Source organism: Aplysia californica, unplaced genomic scaffold (genome assembly GCF_000002075.1).
Source record: "Aplysia californica isolate F4 #8 unplaced genomic scaffold, AplCal3.0 scaffold00865, whole genome shotgun sequence".
In the NCBI taxonomy this organism is placed as follows: domain Eukaryota; kingdom Metazoa; phylum Mollusca; class Gastropoda; order Aplysiida; family Aplysiidae; genus Aplysia; species Aplysia californica.
This window is the reverse complement of record NW_004798135.1, coordinates 161,011-182,504: the sequence shown is the minus strand read 5'-3', so window position 1 is coordinate 182,504 and position 21,494 is coordinate 161,011. Positions and strand designations below refer to the sequence as shown.

The 21,494-nt window shown below is 40.0% G+C and overlaps 1 protein-coding gene across 1 annotated transcript in view; it reads left to right on the top strand.

The window, feature by feature from the left end:
- The window catches only part of LOC101854452, a gene marked incomplete at its 5' end in the record, with an annotated part of 34,885 nt that extends 14,350 nt beyond the window's left edge, over positions 1-20,535 (top strand). Inside the window, 14 exon segments of the mRNA XM_013089050.1 lie at positions 22-68; positions 1,837-2,015; positions 2,736-2,826; positions 3,180-3,317; positions 4,114-4,243; positions 4,737-4,880; positions 6,056-6,318; positions 7,927-8,074; positions 9,454-9,542; positions 10,382-11,681; positions 13,621-13,706; positions 14,537-14,630; positions 16,430-16,539; positions 18,705-20,535. Coding sequence (XP_012944504.1) covers positions 22-68; positions 1,837-2,015; positions 2,736-2,826; positions 3,180-3,317; positions 4,114-4,243; positions 4,737-4,880; positions 6,056-6,318; positions 7,927-8,074; positions 9,454-9,542; positions 10,382-11,681; positions 13,621-13,706; positions 14,537-14,630; positions 16,430-16,539; positions 18,705-18,881 — 2,996 coding nt within the window. The 3' untranslated portion in view covers positions 18,882-20,535.
- Between the last annotated feature and the right edge of the window lie 959 nt (positions 20,536-21,494).

Genomic DNA, 21,494 nt, shown 5'->3' with positions numbered 1-21,494 from the left:
CAAATTTTTTTTTCATTGTAGAGCCCAAAGATGATATTGCTCAACTTATATACAGCCGCTTTGCAAAGGTAATTATTTTTGTTGTTTTGTTGCCTTTCCTGTGAAAAGTGTTGGGTATTTTTTCCTCAGTAGTAGGCCTACTTAATGTTAAGATAATGAATGCAAATATTTAATTTTGAAAAGATACAGCTTATATTTTCAGTTTAACTAGTGCAGTAGTCTCCGCCTAAGATCCCACCGCTTACGATCCCGGTTCGCTTAAGATCTCGCTGTTTTAAGAAAACAGAATTTTTAGTATACAAAAGTCACCCCTAAGATCCCGCTCTGATTCACTCTGAAGGTCTACATTCGGCTAAGATCCCGCATTTCAGATCATAATTTGCAGAACAAAAACGCGGGCGGGACGGCCGATCAACCAAGACTGAAAAGTTGAGATCAATAAACTGTCCGTCATGTCAAAGATCAGCCGCTATACTGAATGTGATCACATACATGTTGGAAAAACTCAATGAAGCGATACAATGTTTGCCACAGACGGGATCACACCGGGGTGTGAACTGACCGACACGTTTGTTTTCCCTGAACATCGCACTCACACCTGAGCTCTCCCCCTAAACTTACATTTCTCGCAGGGTGGGTAGGGCCTACACGTTTGCTCCAGGTGGGATCACATTGAACTGTGAACTCTTCCCTGACCATTGCAGAAGTTGTCTCTACTCCCGAATTTGCGAGACAGACTGGGGGGGGGGGGGAGGGGGGGCCTCAGTCAGAGATGGAAAGCTATAAATTTTCGACAGGTAAGGGGGAGGGGCAACTGGATAAGCGTAAAATTTGAGACTCATGATAGGATAATAAGTGAAAATGGCATGTCTCATCCCACTATACACTGTGATAGGTTATCAAGGTTAACCACTCTTTGCTCGCCATACGTCATAAACCCACCTAGCGGTCACGTCAGTTCATTTTAGAGTGAAGGGAGACCATTTTATCGATTGTGAGCTTTAGCATGGGTCACCATAGATTCTTCCCTGGGTTCGCCGGTTAAGATCCCGGTTCGCCTAAGATCCCACATTTCCTTGCTCCTGAGCACCGGGATCTTAGGCGGAGACTACTGTATGTAGACTATTCTTTCCAGCAATACTATTTGTTTTATCTGCAGTGAAAAGCAAAATATCTGTTCATGAAAATCAATCGTACTGACTTTGAAATGTACAAAAGTCAGCTTCATGAAGATGATTATTATCCTATTTGATGAATCTGATAGTTCAGAGGACTTACTGAATGACTTAACTTTCACCACAAAGATTAAATTATCAGGGAAAATGTATGAGAAATAACTTACGTTTATCAAAAGTGGCCTTCAGAGCATTAACCATCTCTAATTATTCAACTTTTGCCATACTTTCTAAAACTGACAATATGTGCATGGAAAAACATCAGAGAGAATAATGCTAGGTGATACTTATTGTATGTAATAGGAGCGTGCATATATTCTTAGAGTGCATTTGTATGAAGGACTATATGTATGAAAAAGGATGTTCTGAAGCCTGTTTAAAGGACCCACAAGATGGGCAGTTGGAACTGTATAGATGTCTTCTTTACTGAATGAAGATTTTAAAGCAACCTCTTGCAAACTTATTTTGGTATACAACTCCTCCTTTGTAACTTTCAGTCATTTAACCTCACAGTTCCACTGCATTATAGGAGATAGGGTTTTGGTAGTTGCAAGAGTTGTGATGTATTAATAAAAGTGTGAGTAGCAGTAGTCGTAGTAGTAACACTGAAAAGAGAACAGTAGTATATATGTTTCTCCCATGTAATTATTGTGTTTAATAGGGAGATGACCCTTATGAGACTCAGCCGACATATGGTGTTACAAACCGCATAGAGAGCATGCCTATTGGTCGCGTGCATGATGAGGAGCAGTTCATGTCCTTGTGGAATCGGCGTAAAGGAGTCCCAGGGGTTGGAGAGGTTGTCTTTGGTCATCTATCACAACTCCGTATTGTCGCTGCGTAAGTATATCATTACGTCTTACAAATAAGCTGTTTCAGTTCATTACTTTTACCAAGTGCTGGTAAAATTGTTTTGATTATGTTGTTGATGCTGTTCTTGAATCTTTGCAGTGCTTCATTCTCTGGATTGTGCAGTAATTGTTTTTGTATTTGCATGATCTTTTGGATATTCATAGTATGAGTAAGGCACTACAATGTGATTTTAAGAAAAATGAGAGATATGTTTCTTTAAACTTGTCAAGGGGTTTATGTTGCTGGCAGTCACTGGGTGCTCGAGTAAGGTCAGCTCTTTGTACTTTCCAGTTACTATAACTGTAACTTGTTCTATGTGAAATGAATGAAAAATTTTTTCATGCTGACCGAACATAATTACACCTCTAGAACATATTTGCTGTTTTTCCACAATCTTGAAAGTAGCAGTGGCTCTGTTAGTGTCATAATGTATTGTGGTCCAGGTGACCATGGTTCAAACCTCCAATTGGTGTTTATTATCTCGGCTCCGTGTAATGATGGATGATAAAGTCGGAAGTCTGGCACTGAACTGAATAATCTTCCTGTGTTGATCGAGACGTTGGAGCCATACCTTCTCAGCTGCTAGGTTGTTCAGAACTTTCACATGTAGTATGATATTTATACAAAAATTTAAAAAATTTTGCAGTGGATCAGTGTCATGTTTTGTTGTGTTCTTGGTTGTAGACCTTGACTCTCTTGCTCACACAGGTTTTTCGAGAAGAAGCGCGAGGAGTGTGAGCAGACCGGCATCTGCCCTTACCAGCTGCGAGAAGAGGGAGTGATCTTGGCAGAACACAAAGTGAGTTTCAGTGTTTGGTGAGATTTGGGTGTCATAGTTTTCCTTTTTTTCTCAGTGGATTTACATATGTAATGTTTTACAATATTTTTTTGTGTTTTTATCTGTCTGTCTGTCTTTCTTTTTCTTAACACTAAGTAACTGTTATCAAGTTGATATACTTCTCATTTACACAAAAAGGTTTTTTTAACTCAAACCATATTTTCTGTACCTAAAGCAAATTTTTGATGACAAAAAAAAACAATGACTCCTTAGAATTCATAGTATGGTGCAGATTAAGCTGGGTGCACATCATTTCTTGACCCAAGATAAGACATAAAGAGTAAAAGTGACTCATCTCTCTCTTCCCATGACAGGACAAGTTCCACATCTTGCGCACTCGCTACCAGAAACACCAACAATGGGAACGAGTTGCTCATCTAGGAAATGGAATGTCAGGAAAATGCCACCTTGCTATTGACCTCAAGACAAAGTTTAAATTTTGTTGTAAGAAGGTGAGTTTAGATGACTGTTTTGTATGTTGTAGTGGTCTAGGTGCATTTACTTACTTATGTGGGCTCACATTTTTCAGGGTTCTTGAAAATGTTGTCAGTTTGCTTTCTAAATTTCATAATCATAATTTTTCCTCCTTATTACATGTCCAATGAGCAGTGGGCAAGTCAGAAAGAAAGTTACTTGCCTACGGTATTATATACAAATCATTTTTTTTTTCTGAATTAGTTTTTTTATACCCATGATTGGAGCGTGCCAAGCGGGTCCAAGTTCTTTTCTGTTTCACAATTGTATGTTTGTCTTAGGTTTATTGTGTTTACATACAAGTCTTTAACACAGACTCAAGTGGTGTTTTTTCAATGAGTTTGTCACCAGAAAAGGAGTATAACCTAACCTGGTTAGTGACCTTAAATTACGTTTGTCAGCCAGCTTTTTGGGAAGAGGGCAGGTGTGGAGCTATTATGGTTTTGGTTTTCCTGCTCATAGCAGGCTTTCAGATCCATCTGGAGGTTGCTGGAAGCAGCAAAAGATGTCCCGCCATTGTTTCTGTCTGTCTTATTGTTACATAACACAGTATGACCGTTATCGTGTCAATGACCTAAGTGTAACTCAACGTGTCAATGACCTTAGTGTAACTCAACATGTCAATGACCTTAGTGTAACTGAACGTGTCAATGACCTCAGTGTAACTGAACGTGTCAATGACCTCAGTGTAACTGAACGTGTCAATGACCTCAGTGTAACTCAACGTTTCACTGACCTTAGTGTAACTCAAAAGAACATGACTCTCACACTCAGGTCCACCTGCTGCGGTATGAAGAAGAGGAGTTGAGGCTGTCTTCAGAGGTACACCATCCGTATGTGGTTCGAATGTTTGGCGCTATCCGACATGGTGTTAAAGTCTACATTTTCTCCGAGTTTATTGATGGTAAGGGTCATACAAATGTGACAACATCCGACACGTACAATGTGCTGAAGTATATAGCTATGTGTTCCTGGAGGCTATACGTCAACTTATTTGCCAATAATAGCTAGTAACTGTTTACTTCTGAAATTGTTTATATTTTTTATCATTAAGTGGAATAATTTCTGCCTAGCCATATTGGTTCAGTACAGTCGGGAATGTGTGTGTTATTTGAGTGCATTAGGTCTGTGTGCTGTTAGCATCCATGAAAATTTTTCAGTCATATTATCTACTTTTATTGTATTTTATCTTATCTTGTCGTATCATATGTTATCTTTCATGTTAAGTGTAACATATTATTCAACAATAGGGTTTGGTGTGCTTTCTGATATGGTCTGCTCCTTCTACTTTTTTTTATTGTGTTAGTTTTATCCTATGGTGAAATGTAGAGCTAACAGTCTGTAAACTACTACCCAACTGATAGCTGTGATCTAATTCACCACTGATCTCATCCCAGGTGGTAGCCTCGAGTCATGCATTAGAGAGCAGAAGCTTCTCGGCCGCCGGCTGAGCCACTGGACAGCCATCACGTATTTTCAGCAGTTGCTCCAGGTGCTGGCATACCTGCAATCCAAGAATATGCTTCATGAGGACATCAAAGGTGAGCTTGAAGGCAATGCCAAATGGTCCTACATTTTTCAGGATTGTCACACATTCAGAACCCATGTCCCTTGCACAGCATCATTGTCGCTTGAAGTTTTGTACAATCCGTGCCGGCTTTAAGCACGCCGGCCTTAAGCACGTTTCGGACTCAAGCACGCTAAACGGCTCTTACCGAATTTTTGCTATATAAATTACACGCCTTTAAGCACGGTAACTTCGGCTTCAAGCACGCTTCATTTACAAGACAGTCAATATTTTCATGATGACCCATCAAAGTTCGAACACAGTTTACCCCGCAGCAGTGGAGTGTGTCAAGAGAAAAACAAAGAACGTAAGTGATGGACACGCACACTCACACGGGCGGAGAGGAAGGCAGAGAGATGAACACAGCCGCGCACGCGCGGACATAGGATCTAGCCTTGGCCTAGGGCAAAGCTACACACGACCAAAAAAAGTACAAAGAGAGTCGGGGAGACGAGAAAGGGAGACTGGCTGCGATTTCACCTTTGACCCTCGCTATCCATTAATCCTGATTGTGTATCAGGCGCGAGGTGGGATGAAGGCGGTGGTATGAGTAGCACAGCGGGCAGCGGTACGTACAGGCAATGTGTTACAGTAGGCCTAGTGTGCTGTATCGTGACTGGCCGTCTAAATTAAGTTTTCATTTCCCATTCGACCACAAAACAAAAACAAACAAGCTAACAAAAACTACCATGGCAGGTGTCTAAATAACAGTGCACACTTTTGCGGGACTGCTATAGGCCTACTTACAAACAAAGGGAAATAGCACGGGGAATTTTCTACATGAAAATCTCTGGATTATGTCTACTTCGCACTTAAGCACGCTTCGGCTTTAAGCACGCTTAAGCTTTCTCCCGATGATCGTGCTTAAAGCCGGCATGGACTGTATTCTCTGGGTTTTTGTTTTTTTTATTTAGAAATGCGTCATATACATTTTTAAGGGTACATTCTAATGAGGCTGTTTGTCTTAGATGACACTTGTTCAGTTTTGCACTCAGTCTTTGTTTTTCTATTATTACAAAAGTATGGCTGGCTTATTTTCAAAAGTTGGAGGGGAAGAAAAGTCATCTTGGTTGTGAAGGAATAAGGAATGCCTTGAATTTAAACAAGTTTTGTTAAGTGAAATAAAACAAAACTTCCTCTTTCTCTCAGCTGACAATATTCTGCTGCGGAGAGACTCTCCCTTCATTGCCGTCACTGACTTTGGAGTGTCCCGAAGGCTGCATGACCCAAAGGAGCTGAAGAACAAGTCTCCAGTTGGGAGCCCCACCCATTGGAGCCCAGAAAAGGCTTCCATGGAAGGCCACGGGTTCCCCTCAGACCTGTGGGCAGCCGTGTGTGTGCTGGTGCACATGCTCAGTGGGGAACCACCCTGGCTCAAGAGATTCCAGAGGGCGGCCATTTTGAACTTTATTGTAAGTTTGATCAATGGGATTGTTTGTTTCATCTGTGGTGTAGCGGTTTAGTGCTTCACTGTCACATGCAAAAGACCCAAGTTTGATTCCCGAGTGGGGAGAAAATTTTTACTGAGTATATCAGTATTTCTGTTGGAATGTATCCCTCTCAGCCAGAGTTGGCCTTGTCAGGCATGGTCGGAAGCCCATCTCCATAAATGATATAAATTGTGTCGATGGGGGCATAAAATTCTCCATTTAAAATATAAATTCTTTTTGTTTGTTTTATAAGGAAGAGTAGGGGGTACGGTGTTTTGGTCATATGTCCCTTCATCAGGTGTTGATCTTATTAATGATAGATGTGTGTTGTGGATTATCCTTTTGATAAAGGAGATAGGTTTTTTTTTGGTAAGTATTTTACGGCGTTCGCAAGTGCATAAGGTCACATGAGCACGCGGGACACACCTAATATTTTCAGTTGGTAGGAAATTTTGAATTTTGCCCGGATGGCGGCCGAAGCCTACTCTTATCGATTTTAGACCACCAAGGGATCTTTAACGTGCGCAACTTGCACTCGGGCCCTCTGAGATTTTTCGCCCTTGTCCGAGAAGGCTAGGTGTAGATCTTTCCTACTAGAAGATCAGGGGTGTGGCAGAAAGACAGCAGGAAGGAGGAGCCAAGGAGTAGCAATAGAAAGGCTGCAGAAAGAGTCAGGAGCCCAGAGGAGGGGGCAAAGGAGGTTAGGGGGTGGGGGCAAAAAATGGAAATTAAAGCAGACAACAGAACATTGCTGGAGAGCAGGAAAGGAGGTGAAAGGAGACGATTTTAGAGAAGAAAATTTTTCGGTCGCTACCCGGATTCAAACCCGGGACCTTTGAATGAGAGGCCAACACCTTAACCTCTAGGCCACGAGAGCCCCCGGAGATAGATTTGTTAGTATAGTAATGTCAATTTTTTAAAAACTGCAAAAGCTTTTCTAGTAATTAGTTTTTATTTGTAGTCTGTCCTTGAGAATGAGACACACACATGCTCCTTTTCCACTCTCCCTGCTCAGAGAAGCCAGGTTTGAAGCTATGCTAATGTCTCAACCCCAAACCCTTTGTAAATAATGTAAAGTGCACTGGAAAACACTAAACTTCTAAATCAAAGCATTTTTGTAATATGTGACCTGTCCTAGCTTGAAAGCTGATGAGAATTGTTGCCTCTTACAGCCCGCTTAGAATGATTCACTGTCAAAAAAATAAAGCACTGCAAAAGTCTTTTCATTTTTCACTCTTTAAATTGAATGATTTTCTTTTGGGATGGTTGTATTGTAAAGTATGTTTAGTAGGCCTACACTGTAAAGCTAATTTTTAGTATTCCCATTAATTCTTTTTTTGCTTTGTAATAATTTTCAAGATGATTCAGGGGGGAACGACGTATCGCTCTTTTTTTTTTCTTTTTTTTTTTTTTGGGGGGGGGGGGTTGATTCTGCTACTGTTAGGCAACCACTCATGTTCAAATGGTGGTGTGTTTGGTTTCTGGCTGTTCGTCGAAATGGATAAGCATCATGAGAATAGGTTTATTTTATTTTTTATAACTGGCTTTGTCATCTAAGAAAAAAATAAATCACTGTGGTTGCTATTTCAGATTTATGCTCGCCCACCGCCCATGGAAGATGTTCCAGATGACGTTCAAGCTGTCGTGAGAGACCTGATTGAGAAAGGGTTTGTGAAGAATCCAGAGCACCGGCCCAGTGCCAGTGAGCTGCTCACACACTCGGCCTTCCGCATGCTAGGTAGTTGTCACATGCGGCTTCCTTGTCTGTCCCACCATACTAGAATATGTTTCTATTTGAATCACATAAATTACCATAATGATCGTTTGATGGCAATACATCATGTTACACAGATCATGTCATGGCTCTTGTATGAAGAATGTGTGTGCGGTACTTATGTGGAGACCTCTTTGTTGTCTTTCTAGAAAGGCTCTGTAGTATTGAAAACAACAGCTGTCAGAAATGAAACAGAATAGCTGGATGTTAGACTGTTTTAAGTATCTTTACCTTGCAAGGTGGCTGTTATGTTAACCTGCCTTATATTATTTGAAAAGGAACTCAGTCATGACATATCATAAAAATGGAAGAGGAAAGAACAACCATTAGAAACAAATTTGTCATACTACAATATGTTGACAAGTGTCTTAATGCCCCTAGTTCATGTCGGAAATATGTGTAAAAGAAGACTTTGTCCTATTTCATATTTTCTGGAAATCTATCACATGTGAAAGAAAGAAAATGTCTCCATTCTTTGTTATAATAAGGGGAAAATACTATTAACATTATCGAAGTGACTATTCCCAGTGACACTGGGGATAGGTGCAGAAACTATTCCCAGTGACAACGGAACTCTTTTGCATAAAAAAAATCAAAAGTCTTTGCTCTGTAGACTCTCTTCTCACTTCAGTTCAGTAGGCTCCTTTTGTTCTGTTCTCTTACTTAGGGCCCTAGAGTTACCCCCTTTTAGTGCCTATAGTGTATATCTGTGCTGAGGGCTAAGACTTGACTGTAGAATAGATCTAGAATCTAGAACTAGATCTTAGAAGAAAGAAGAATCCAGAAGGATTTCTACCTGTCCTGTACCGTGGTCCCCAAAATCCGTATGTAGATCTACATGTACATAAATAGATTACGACTGAATAACAAGCAAGCATAGAATGATAATTCCTTTTTCTTTAAAAAAAAAATTCTTCGACTCGCACTAGAATCTACTTTACTTTAGTTAGATCTAGTATCTAGCCAGAATCTAGATCTAGATCTACATTAGATATAGTCTAGTATTTAGTAACCCATCACCATCATGCCCATGTAGATCAGTGTGGAAATAATAGATCTAATGGGTCTGTCTGTTCTCAGTGTCACTGGAAATAGTTTCTGAGCCTATTCCCAGTGATAGTGGGAACAATTCTGGCCTAGGCCCAATTGCCCGTGGTTTCTGGGTCTGTCACTGGGAATAGTTTCTGGGCCTATTCCCAGTGTCACTGGGAATAGTTTCTGGGCCTATTCCCAGTGACACTGAGAATAGTTTCTGGGCCTATCCCCAGTGTCACTGGGAATAGTGCTTTCCTAACATTATTGCCATAAGTGTACTTGAGATGATGCTGAACTTATTTCCCCAGATGATGGCACGCCACAGAACTATTACTCCACACTCATGTGCCACTCTGTGGCCGAGGGGAGACAGCAAAATGCTGGGGATACAGAGCAGGTGAGAGTCGAGATGGTCAGGCGAGATCTCTTCTTTCTGTTTTTTGGGGGATGGGGTTTGTTTTGGTTTTTGGTTTGTTTTGGGGGTTTTTTGGGGGGTGGGGTATTAATGTAACATGGGCAATGCTTCGAGGTTCAAATCTGAATAGTATCTCTGAGTTTTCCCACATCTTTCCCAGAATATTATTTTTCAGCACAGTGCCCTCTTGGTAGATTTAATTCTCTGCCTTCGAAATATGACTCTTTGTGTTTAGTAGAATGTTCAAAACAAGCACACTGGGGCTCTCTAGACCCAGGCCAGTTGACTGTATCATCACATTGCACCTTCTGTAGAAAGGTCTGGACTATTGCCAGAGCTCTCACATTTTCATCGTTTCTGAAAGAAGTATTGAGGATTTTTGCAGGGAAGTTGTTTCAGTCTTTACAATCATTAGTTTCATTGTATGCAATCATTGGTGTCAGAATTATGTGGCACCTAACTTTCAATTGTGTTGGCCGTGACAATATAGACAAGGTAAGATGCAGTGTGCATAATATGACTGTACAAACTTGCTACCCAGAAACCCGCCTCCTTCCTCCATCTTTATTTTTATTGGAGGTGTAGTTGTATTTCATTCCTTTCATTTTAATATAGTTGACAAAGATCACTTTTTTTCCATAAACATTAATTTGAAAGTCACACTTCTAGGTAAGGTGAATTATGTGGTGCATAAGAATAGTTGTTAGATTCATTTATTTTCATTATGTTTGCAGTCTTGCTTTTCATGTCAACTATAATTTTTTTAAGTACAATTTTTTACCTTTAATAGCAGTAGAATTTTCTCCATATTTCTGTTTCAGACTTCGAGAAACATAGTAACGACTGCTCTTGCAAACACGACTGAAAGCAATGTGTTGTATTCCACGAATATTGCACCAAGCCAATGTCAAGAGTCGGACAAAAGAATGGACCCTGAGAGAAGACAGAGGGACGTGGAGGCCAAAAACGGTCAGACTGACTTACACACTGACCAAAGACAGAGAGATGTACTCCCTACCGTACCAACTGTTGTTCTCACTGCTGAGGAGAGCGGATCAAGTGAGAGGAGCGGGGATGTATCAACAATTGTTGGACACTCGGATAACAGCGCCCAACATTCAAATGAGAGTGTGAACTCTACCACCATGAAGAACGAGGGGCAATTAGTTGGGGCCACAGTGCAAGGACCAACTGTCATTATTGGAGCTACTGCCCATGAACCAGCCCTTACTGCAGAGAAGAACGCTTTCCATTATGATCAAAATCTGAAAGAACTAATGTGCCCAGATCTTGAACGGCTTCTCCCAAAGCTGGATGACTTGATCCCATCATCTGCTTACTCTGACACCACAAGTTCAATACGATCATTTTTTGAGGACAAGTACCCAACAGTTGATTTTGTTGCCAAGGGAATGCCAGCCTTAAGGTACTACAGGCCAGAGCCAGAACCAGTTGTAGGTGATCCCTTACCAAAGCTCTCAATATTTGAGATCCCAAAGCTGGATACCTCATCTGAACATGATAAAGAATTAGTGGAGACCTCATCCCATCCAGAACTTGCTGCACAGAATAGCCAGAGAAAGGAGCTTCCGTCACACAGCATGTTGAAATTTCAGTTGTCATCGGAGCCGGAGGAATTGAACAGCTTCGAGATGTTTGGACCGGGCCCAGACTTGGCCAGTGAGGCTGTAAGAAAGATCTCTGCAGCCAAAAGTAAGCAACAGTCTGAGAGCCATGGAGGGGAGGTTGCCCCACTGTCTCCCTCCAGCCCAAGTGCCAAGCTGAGTGGAGGAAGTAATCACAGTTTATCAGGTCTTCAGCAAAAGAAACCATCCAATCTGAAACTGAACGTGCCAGACCCAGGAAGCTCTAGATTGGCTGCTTCCACTGCACATCCCAACGAAGGGGAGAGCAAAAGGTCCAAGATGTGGCCTCCGACTTCAGACTATGCAACCCCACAGACGGGCTTTACCCCAGGATCAGGTCTGCTGTCGTCAACACCGAGGAAGCATGACATCAGCACCTCAGGCTCCACAGGATCGTCACAGCAAGCATTTTTCTTGCCCTCCCGAGGCAACTCAGTGATTGATGAGCAGGAGAGACATTTGCAGGAACTGCAAGGTGAGCCACGAAAAAGAAAAGATTGAATACAGGAAAGACAATTTGTTTTTATCAGCTTTGCTGTCGGAGAAAATTAGATTGTTTTATCACTCTCTTTAGTTCAAGATAAATATTTTTACACATCCACGTTCTGATAAATTCTGTGAACATGAATCCAAACCATTTTGAAATGGACATAATCTGCAGGCAAGCTATTAAATGTAAAGTACAAAAGGGAACACATATTATGATCAATGGCAAACGTTCATAGTTGTGCCTTCTCATTCTAGGGAGATGAGATAAAGAGAATGAAAGATCTCTCATTTTGACATTCTTTCCCCTTTATTCAATATGTCTTAACTCTCCATTCTTTATTCTCATCTTATGTCTTTCTTTGTAACACAATTGTACAGTGAAGGATAATTACTGAGTAATCAGCAATAAGTGTACAATGACCTCTTTAACCCTAGAAGTGCTCAGCATTTCACTGGAAGTAACCCGCCCAAAATGCCTCGCCACCACGGCCGATCAGTTGTAAACATAGGGGGGGGGATATCAGCTGAGATACCAGAGATGTATACCCGCTACTGAAAAATTACCATTTACAGCTCAACAGATGATAAAAGGCATATAAAACCATATCTTTTCTTAGTGCTGATAAAATGAGCCGTTCAAAATGATAAGCGATCTAATAAATACAAACAAAGCGTCAAACGTGGTGAACTCAACAATTAGTACATTAGCACGGCGAAACAAGTGATATTACATAGCGTGTAGTCACTCAGATGGATCGCATCACTTTATTGATCGATATCTTGGCTAAGAGACGCTCTACGAGGTCAAGATAACTTGCAAAGTCATTCGTCACTATTATAACTTTGACTTGTAATTTACTATGTCATTTTCCTTTGAAAAGGGTCAGCATCTATGCCCTTTATATAGGGCCAGCGCGCTTCCAGGTCGAAGTAGGTCAGCCCTATATTGTGCACTTTCTGTGTAGCCCGGCTCATGCCCTTTATATAGGGCCAGCGCGCTTCCAGGTCGAAGTAGGTCAGCCCTATATTGTGCACTTTCTGAGTAGCCCGGCTCAAGCCCTTTATATAGGGCCTGCGCACTTCCAGGTCGAAGTAGGTCAGCCCTATATTGTGCACTTTCTGAGTAGCCCGGCTCATGCCCTCTATATAGGGCCTGCGCACTTCCAGGTCGAAGTAGGTCAGCCCTATATTGTGCACTTTCTGTGTAGCCCGGCTCATGCCCTCTATATAGGGCCTGCGCACTTCCAGGTCGAAGTAGGTCAGCCCTATATTGTGCACTTTCTGAGTAGCCCGGCTCATGCCCTTTATATAGGGCCTGCGCACTTCCAGGTCGAAGTAGGTCAGCCCTATATTGTGCACTTTCTGTGTAGCCCGGCTCATGCCCTCTATATAGGGCCTGCGCACTTCCAGGTCGAAGTAGGTCAGCCCTATATTGTGCACTTTCTGAGTAGCCCGGCTCATGCCCTTTATATAGGGCCTGCGCACTTCCAGAGTTAAGAGAAGTATACAGGACCCTTACTCGGCATAATTTAAAGAACAAAGAATACTTTGAGTTTGTGCCAGTCTTGCTTGTGCTCCACTTTAAAGTTAATGTTGTACATATGGAGTTAATTTCTTCTTAGTACTTGTACTTTCTTCCCTCTCTGGGGATTTATTTATTATTTGTACATCAAGTATTAAATCTCTGAGGGGGAATTGCACCTTAGTTTTGTATGTAACTTTGTTCACACATTTTAATGTGTTTTTAGGTTGTTGAATACTTCAGAATCAAGATGATGTCTGTCCAAATATTGACTTCACCATCTGTAAAATTAAAGATGTTTGTATATATGTATTCCATTATACACTTGTTCTGCATTTATAGTTTCTGAAATTCATTGTAAGTGATTAGGATTTCTACATGTTTATGTTTGTGTTCTTTTCAGCGGAACTTGAAGACAATGTTTCACAATCAAGCAGTGATAATGAAAAGCTGGCAGGTGTTCTCAACTCATACTCAATGGAAGATGAGGTGAAGCTTTGTTTAGTGTGGGAGATACTGTGTCTTTCTGTAAAAACTTACTCCCCCCCCCCCTTATTCTTTTTCTACAAATATTTTCTTCCCTCTCTTTCTTTTTCATTTCTGTCTTCTTCACTTTTACCATACTGTTTTGCTTCTTCTGCTTTGCCTTTGCTCTTGTTTGATCTTTAAGTGCTTAGAAATGAGTTTATTCTGTCTCTTTATGTGCTAAAGTGTTTACACTTTTTGTGTGTGTATGTGGAGGCGGCTCGGGGAAGAGGGTACTTTCAATTCCAGAAACGGGAAAAGCGAAACAGAGATAGAGTTCAGATAGATAACAAATTGAAGCTAATCTGAAATATCTTTCATTGAAAGATAAAAGTGGGGATAAAAAGTTTTGTTTAGTTTCGTAATACTTTTTTTATCAGCTGAATTTTTTTTTTGTGTGGTCTGGCACAAGATTGAAGTGGGTGGTTGGAGGGTGCTCTGGTGTGGTCAGCTCCTTCTTTCCTTTCAGACATCTATAATTCTGATCTCTCCTCCTTTTTTGTGTTTGTTACTCTCTTGTAACATTTCTAATCTTCGGCACTTATATGACCTCATTGTGTTGCAAGGGCCGTAAAACTCTTACTAAAACTAAAAAAGATTGAAGCTGGTACGAGTTGTCTTTCATTGAAAGTTCGGAGTGGCGATAAGAAGTTTTAATAATTTTTTATAATCTCTAATCTCGTAATGCTTTCCTTTCATCTGTTGGAATTTTTATTGAAGTTTGGTACCGTTTTAGTTTATTATTGGACTAATTTCATGCTGGCGGCTCTGATGGTGTTGTTGATGTTTTTCAGGAAGATGAGGTAACAGAGGCGGCGGCCAGTGAAGACACAGACTCTCAGTGCATCCTTGAGAGGATTCAGAGCAAACTCGGGGAACCAAAGATTGGTGAGCAGATTTTTTTTAAAGTGGGGGAGACTGTTGTAGGCCTGCCTGAATCTGCCAATTTTTCTGGTAGTTACTGATTTTGGGCCCGTTCTACTGCCATACCGATAAAGGTGTCAAAACTTCCGAATTTGTGATGGGTGCCGAAAGTAGGGAAAAAAAACCCTGTTACAGCAGTTCTTCCAATCTTCCCTGGTTTTGCAGAAATCTGTACATTCTAAAAGGCCCATACTTGCCGCATTATGTTATCAACTCTATGTGTTAGAGAGAGAGAGAGCAAAGGATCAGCACTTGCCTCCGTAACTTCTCAGATATTTACAGTAACTTTCGGCAATGTTGTATAAGAAACTGCAAGCCGAGAATCTGAAAAAAATCGCCGAGACCCGGGAATGCCCCTGGAATTTGAGGAAATCTGTAAATTTCCACGTGAAAGACCCGGGGAAACGCACAAAGTCCTCGAAACCAAACCTGAAAAGACCACCGAGTTCATATTCTACCGTCGCGTTTGCGATATTACGTTCTGCTTTCCTCGGTCCAAGAGTACGTTTTACATGAGTAAGCGGTTATGGCACCAGGCAAAAGTACAAGTACCAAGGCTCCATCGGGAAAATAAAAATCCACGTTCGCTTTCGTACCGTCCAGAATTGTATGAGGATTGCTTGTTAACATTAGGTCTACAGTTATGACATACAGTTTGTGCATTAGAAACACAGTGTCACCACACAAATAAAATCTATATTCTCACTGCCGTCACTACAACGAATAAAGAAAAGAAAGGAAGAGGAAACAAGCATCCTCCCACTTCTAGATTGTCGAGCTGAACACTGTGACCGGTCAGTGAACCGGTGCGCGTTGGCATCGCGTGAGTATGAGTACGGCATGAGTAAGGTACCAGCGGTTGTTGGGATCATCAAAGTTCATTCAAAGTAAGAGCGTTGCGGGGCTTCAGAATCGGGGGGGGGCTTGACACAATAGTCTACGGCAGCAGGATAAGGCCGCAGTGCAAGAAACTGATGATAAAATAAAAACGGTAAGTGGAAATGGTGCTCTTAGGTTTTGACATTCAACAATCGAGTGCATAATAAATGAGGGAACATTAGAGTAATGGCTTGGTGATTGTATCGTTCCCGGATTTGCCGGATTTACCCGTGATGCGATGACAAAATGAATAGGAGCAATGAAGAAACGCTGTTTTCAACCCTCAGAAAACTTTAACTTTAAATGTCAATTTTTTGCCAGGGTTTCGCCTCCGACACCCCAATGGACCTTGCTGGGGGCCTATGCTGGAGGAAAAGAACCCCTCTTTTTTAACATACTGGAGGATACGATCTGGAAACTAATTTTTATGATTAAAGAGCGCTGTGCAGCATAGTGCCCCCATGTTGGGTTGGATGCTTATGTATCATGATAGCTTGTTACTTATTAAAACTGGTTCATGGGTAGTGGGCGGGTGCTCTGGTGGGGTTTGCTTCTTCTTTTCTATCAAACACCTATCGTCCTTATCTCTCCTCCTTTTTTGTGTTTGTTACTCTCTTGTAACACCTCAAGTGCTGTAAAACTCTTACTAAAACTAAAACTAAAACTGGTTCTACAATTTAGCATTCTGAAAAAAAATCAGCTTGGTCCTTTATGCAGGTCACATTTATGAATATTGTACAAGGTCACGGAGGGGGTTCCTTGAGTAAGACTTGTCAGCCCTAGATTAAAAAGCGAGTGTATAGAAAATTTCTTTCAAGTTCAATGAACTGATTCTGTATTTTATTCTATTTTTATTAATTTTTGTTTGTTTGTTTTTTTTCCAGGTGGACATAAGCTAAATTTCTACAATAGTCAGAGAGAGTTTATGTTTGATGCCAGGGTGCTCGAATTGCCTGTTATTTGGAGACACTTCATTGACGAAGTGCGACGTCGAGTATGTATAAAATGTGTTCAGCTTTTTTCTTAACTCATTCGCTTCGTATTATTTTCGGCCTGTGGACGAATTTTTTTCTGGGGGGCAAAATATGAATGATGACTAGTGGGCAGTTAAAAGGTCTTTGGGGCCACAAATTCAAATAAATATCAACGTATTATATACCAATATTTTCAGTATGGTTTGTAGAATACATCTGTAATGTTTTTTATGTATTTTTCAACTTTGGTCCCTGTAAGAGGCTTTTATGCAACACAATTTTGATTGGATGCGGATAAAATTTGAAAATAAAAAATTTATAATCTTTGGTGAAACTCAAAAAATACTTTTGCACCTAGTCAAATGATACATCAAAATAACCATAAATGAATATAGAACTGGAAAATATTGAAAAGTTGACAGTTATTTACATACATTCCATAATATTTGTACATTTGGATCATAACATCCGATTGAAAAAAAAAAAAATTATAATCTTGAAAAACGATCACAAACAGAAAAAAAACCCACTCGTATCTTATATATGGAATTATTCAGAATTGCATTTGGAATAAACCTATACTTGTCTTGAGGGGCACTTTTAGTGTAATTTCACCAAAAAGTAGTGATTTTGGGGAGAAAAAAATATTTTGACAATTTAAATCTAGACCGAGATCTAGCACTCAAAAATATTGATCTCTCAATAACAGTGCATTGGCAATATGAGTCCAATCGTATCAATGTTATAAAAAAGAGTCCTACATGTCTTTAGTGGATAAAATAATGATAGATTTTGTTGTGTAAAATTACCAAGACTGGTGTCCAGGCTAAAATTTTGGCATTGCGATAAAACAAAGTCGAATAAACTACGAAATCGCGTTTCGAAACGGAATCTAAATTTCCGATTTTCAGTGGAAATGCTTAACCCGGAAGTCAACATTATATTATGACCTTTATTTTAACATGGATATGTGGATTGGAATAGAATCTAAGCTAAAATTGAAGATCGGTTGTCTAGCCGCCGGAGGCGGCTTAGCGTACTGACGGCACTTTAGCCGCGCCGCCCCCCCACGGCTCGGCGTAGCGAATGAGTTAATAGGTGGAATTTATATGTGTATGTGCACAGGCTTGTCATAATTAGTTGGTTCTGGATGTTTGTGTGTTTGTAGATTTTCATATGTGTGTGCTTGTGTATCTTTGTGCATGTCATACCAAGTGCCCCTCTCCTCTTCACTCAGTGTTCTGTATATATTTTTCTCTGCCTTTTTTGTTTCTTTGTAAAGTCGTCTTTTCTTTGACCATTGGGTTTAGGGCTCCACCTTTCAGTGGCCTTTTCATATATAGAAGAGTATTTTATTCATTGAAAAATAGAAAAGTTCCTAGACTGTTTGTGTAGTTTTTACCTCTCAGATTGAACTTAGATCCATGGTTATCTCCCTTTTGTGGTGCTTCTTTGCCCAGAAATTGCAAGGGAATTATAGATACCATTACAATGCTTAAAGCTGTTTATAGACAGCTTCATTTGTGGTACAGTATGGATTAACGGTCGTTTTCAGAGGGCAGAGGTTATTTGGATGATAGAGCTTGCAATTTATTGTCCACTTTCGAAAGGGCCGTCAAGGCCTAGCTTATGGAAAAGTTGTGAAGACTCCTCAAACTACCCACACTCAAGAGCACGTTCATAGGGTTTTGAAACAGGGCCTATGACACAATAGTCCAGTGCGACAGTGACAGCCAGTAAGCTAAAGTCATTTGATGCCACTATGCATAATCCAGCACTTTTTGGTGTTTGATGAAAAGGAATCAGTTTGCTACTTTAGCCTCTAAAATTGTGACACTGTTTATTCTTTCTTTTAGATAGGAAAAATCATCCTACTCTTAAAAACAGGTTTCTTGTCAATTGAAAATATGTTACTGCAATAAATAGTAAAAGTGTCTTTTACGGAAAAGGCCTGTAGAAATGGAAAAAGAGCATTAGTCAATTAATAAAGTTGAAAATAAAAAGGGGAAGATCATGAGTGAGAGGTGTCATATGTTTCAAGGAAATGTTACTGTGTAACTGGGACAACCTGTAGATCTTCGATGTCAGTGAATGAAGGCATAATTGGGTGGGAAAAAGGCAACATTTGTTGCTTCACCATTGCACAGCTCCTTCATTACCTTGGGTACTCATTTTTTTTCCACAGATCAGAAGACATGGCCTTGATCATTTTACCCTAATGCATCCCCATGGGAAAAGAGTGGATTTCGACAGATCATTCCGAGACAAGGACGTGATTGTTGTGGCCTTGACCTCACCTCACCGGGACTGCTGGTGCATGGACTGTGAGATGCTCAACTTCAGGCCACTCTACCAACCATAACCATGATAACAGAAATGTCCAGAGTTCATAAATTCTGTAATGCTTCATAGTTTTATATTGTTCCATCGCCTATTGTTTGTATTCCAGTTGTTGCTGATCCCGGATTCCTTGGGGGCAGTTCTATGCAAGGGCAGTCGTTTTTTGCGATTTTTTAATGTCCTTCCAAAACCTATGACTTGCTAAGGGAGGGGAGGTAAAGAAAGAAAAGTTCTTCTGGGTTTTTTTCCTTCTCTTTGTAAATTGGTGTGTGAATGCAAATGTATTTTCTCATTTATTTCCCTCTCACTTTGTAGATCGCTTTACTAAGTCTGTTGAAGACACTGCTTGCTTTTCTTGAGTCCTTTTCTGATCATCTTTCTGGTTTTCCTGTCCTTTTCCCTTCCAATTCCTCTTAGAAAAACGTCTTTCTCACATGTATAAAATGATGTTTGAAATAAACCAAATATTTCAATGCTTACTTTCTTATGAGGGTATGTGATCAACTTTTCAAGCAGTTTGAGGATTTTATTGCCTGGTTCTTTGTATTTATGTATTTCCCAGTTGACCAGAATAATTGTTTTGAAGTCCTTTTTTTTCAAAATGCACCATATCTTACAATGAAATATATTGTTTGAAAATACACTTTTTATTATTATTTAACCTCAGATGCTAATGATGCAAATTGTTATTAATTTTTAACCTCTGATACTACTGTTTTAACAAGGGTTTTTCAACTATTTTTTATGTTACCTAATGAATAAATTAATATACAATTATAAAAATTGATTGTGCTGCCTAATTTTTGTTATACGCCATTTCATTGCAAAACTTTTGTAACCCTAAGCCTAAGGTTATCATGATTCAGATCCTTCAACACTGAGTCACGTTCTAATGTCTTTTTCTATCATGTTTACCTTTTTGCCATGTATTTGATGTTGCCATCAATATGTTACGTCAGGATACAGTGTTCCTGTTGAATTGTTGCTGATTTACATTCCAGTACACCATGACTCACTGAGTCTTGTGTTTTTCTTAGGCGCACAATACCAGAACCCTGAGTTTTTTAGGGGATATAGAACTGCACCCGGATCAGTCTGTTCAGGCTATCTTTTTCTTTGTTGTACACATATGTTGCCAGATATTGATGATAAACACAACTAGACATTGAGAAAGCTATAACTTTACTTTTCTTTGTTTTTGACTGAAAAAAAGACTTTTGCTTCTTACTAAAATCTTGGGGTCTAAATTTCAACCCTCAATCAGTCTCTCATTCTTTGCATTATATTATTTGAGTTTATGCAGTTATAATTGCCAATAATTCTGAATCCATGTCATAATAATACTTCTTATGCTCTTCCACCGTCTTCTCCAAACTCAAGTTTCTCCTTGAATGCTAAGAACTGTTTGTTTTGGACTTCTTGAGCCCATCAGTACAGACTCCAAAGGACTTTTTGAGAGCCAAAGGACAGCTGTGCTCTCAACTGTAACGTCTTTGGTTTTCTCCTACTTTCTATTAATTTTGCTTCCTGGGATGAGTGTTTCTTTTTTCTTATCATTGCCATTGCGAAGGAGTGTACTCTTAAAGTATTTTTTATTGTATCCATGATTGAACCTTAATTATGCCACATCACCATTTTGATTTCGTAATTAATAAACTTCTTCAACAATCACCTGACAGAGGAATTGTTTGTTTTTTCATAAAAGTTTGCTATCCGTTTCAATCAGTTTACTTTTGATCCTTTGTAGCTGTAATTATTAATGAATAGCAAGCCTTTTTTTTTTTCAGATGAAAATTAAGCTTGATCCACGAAAAGACACTGTCATTGGTACAATAATCTTTCGCTTAAATTTGGCTGAGGGAAAATGCTAGCTGACAATCAAAATTTAAAGAGAGATACGTAGTTAAGTAAAACCAGGCACTAGAACCTCCTAACACCCATCTTGGTAACTTTTAACTCACTCAGCCCTGAACCCGAGATTGTCGCGTTGCACACTTCTGCGCTGGGCCCTGTACCCGACAGTATCGGGATGGAAATTTCTACTGCTAAATAATGTAAACACACACCCAATGAGAACAGACTATACTCTATCCTTTACCCTTGGCCATTTCTTTATAAGAAACAGACCTTTACAAGGGCAAAGGTCGCTTGCTTGACCAGCAATTGAATATAACAAAGTGGGAGATGTGAACAAGTCTTTGTCTCTCTTCCGAGCTACTTTTTAGTGCCTGTTGCTGACCATTTTCAAATGGCAATATCTCACAGACTTTAAAAAAATTTCAAATTCTGTATACGGTAATACTTAATAGACTAAGTAATAGCTAAATATGTGTGAAATATTATGGCGATTGGAGTTGATTTAATGGGTTTTTTCGACTTTACAAAAAATCCCTTTCCCGCTGCATGACATCAGAATTTTTCAGGGAACTAACTTGAGAAATATTTACACAAGCAAGTCGTATAATGCATGAAATGAGCTTAATGACTCAGAATTATCAGGTATGACGCAACGTGATTAAGTCAGTGAGACTGCATAACAAGGATTGAGGCATCAAGTTTTGCAGAAAAGTTATATTCTACATTTCAATCAAAATAATGAACCCCCCCTCTCTCTCTCTCTCTCTCTCTCTCTCTC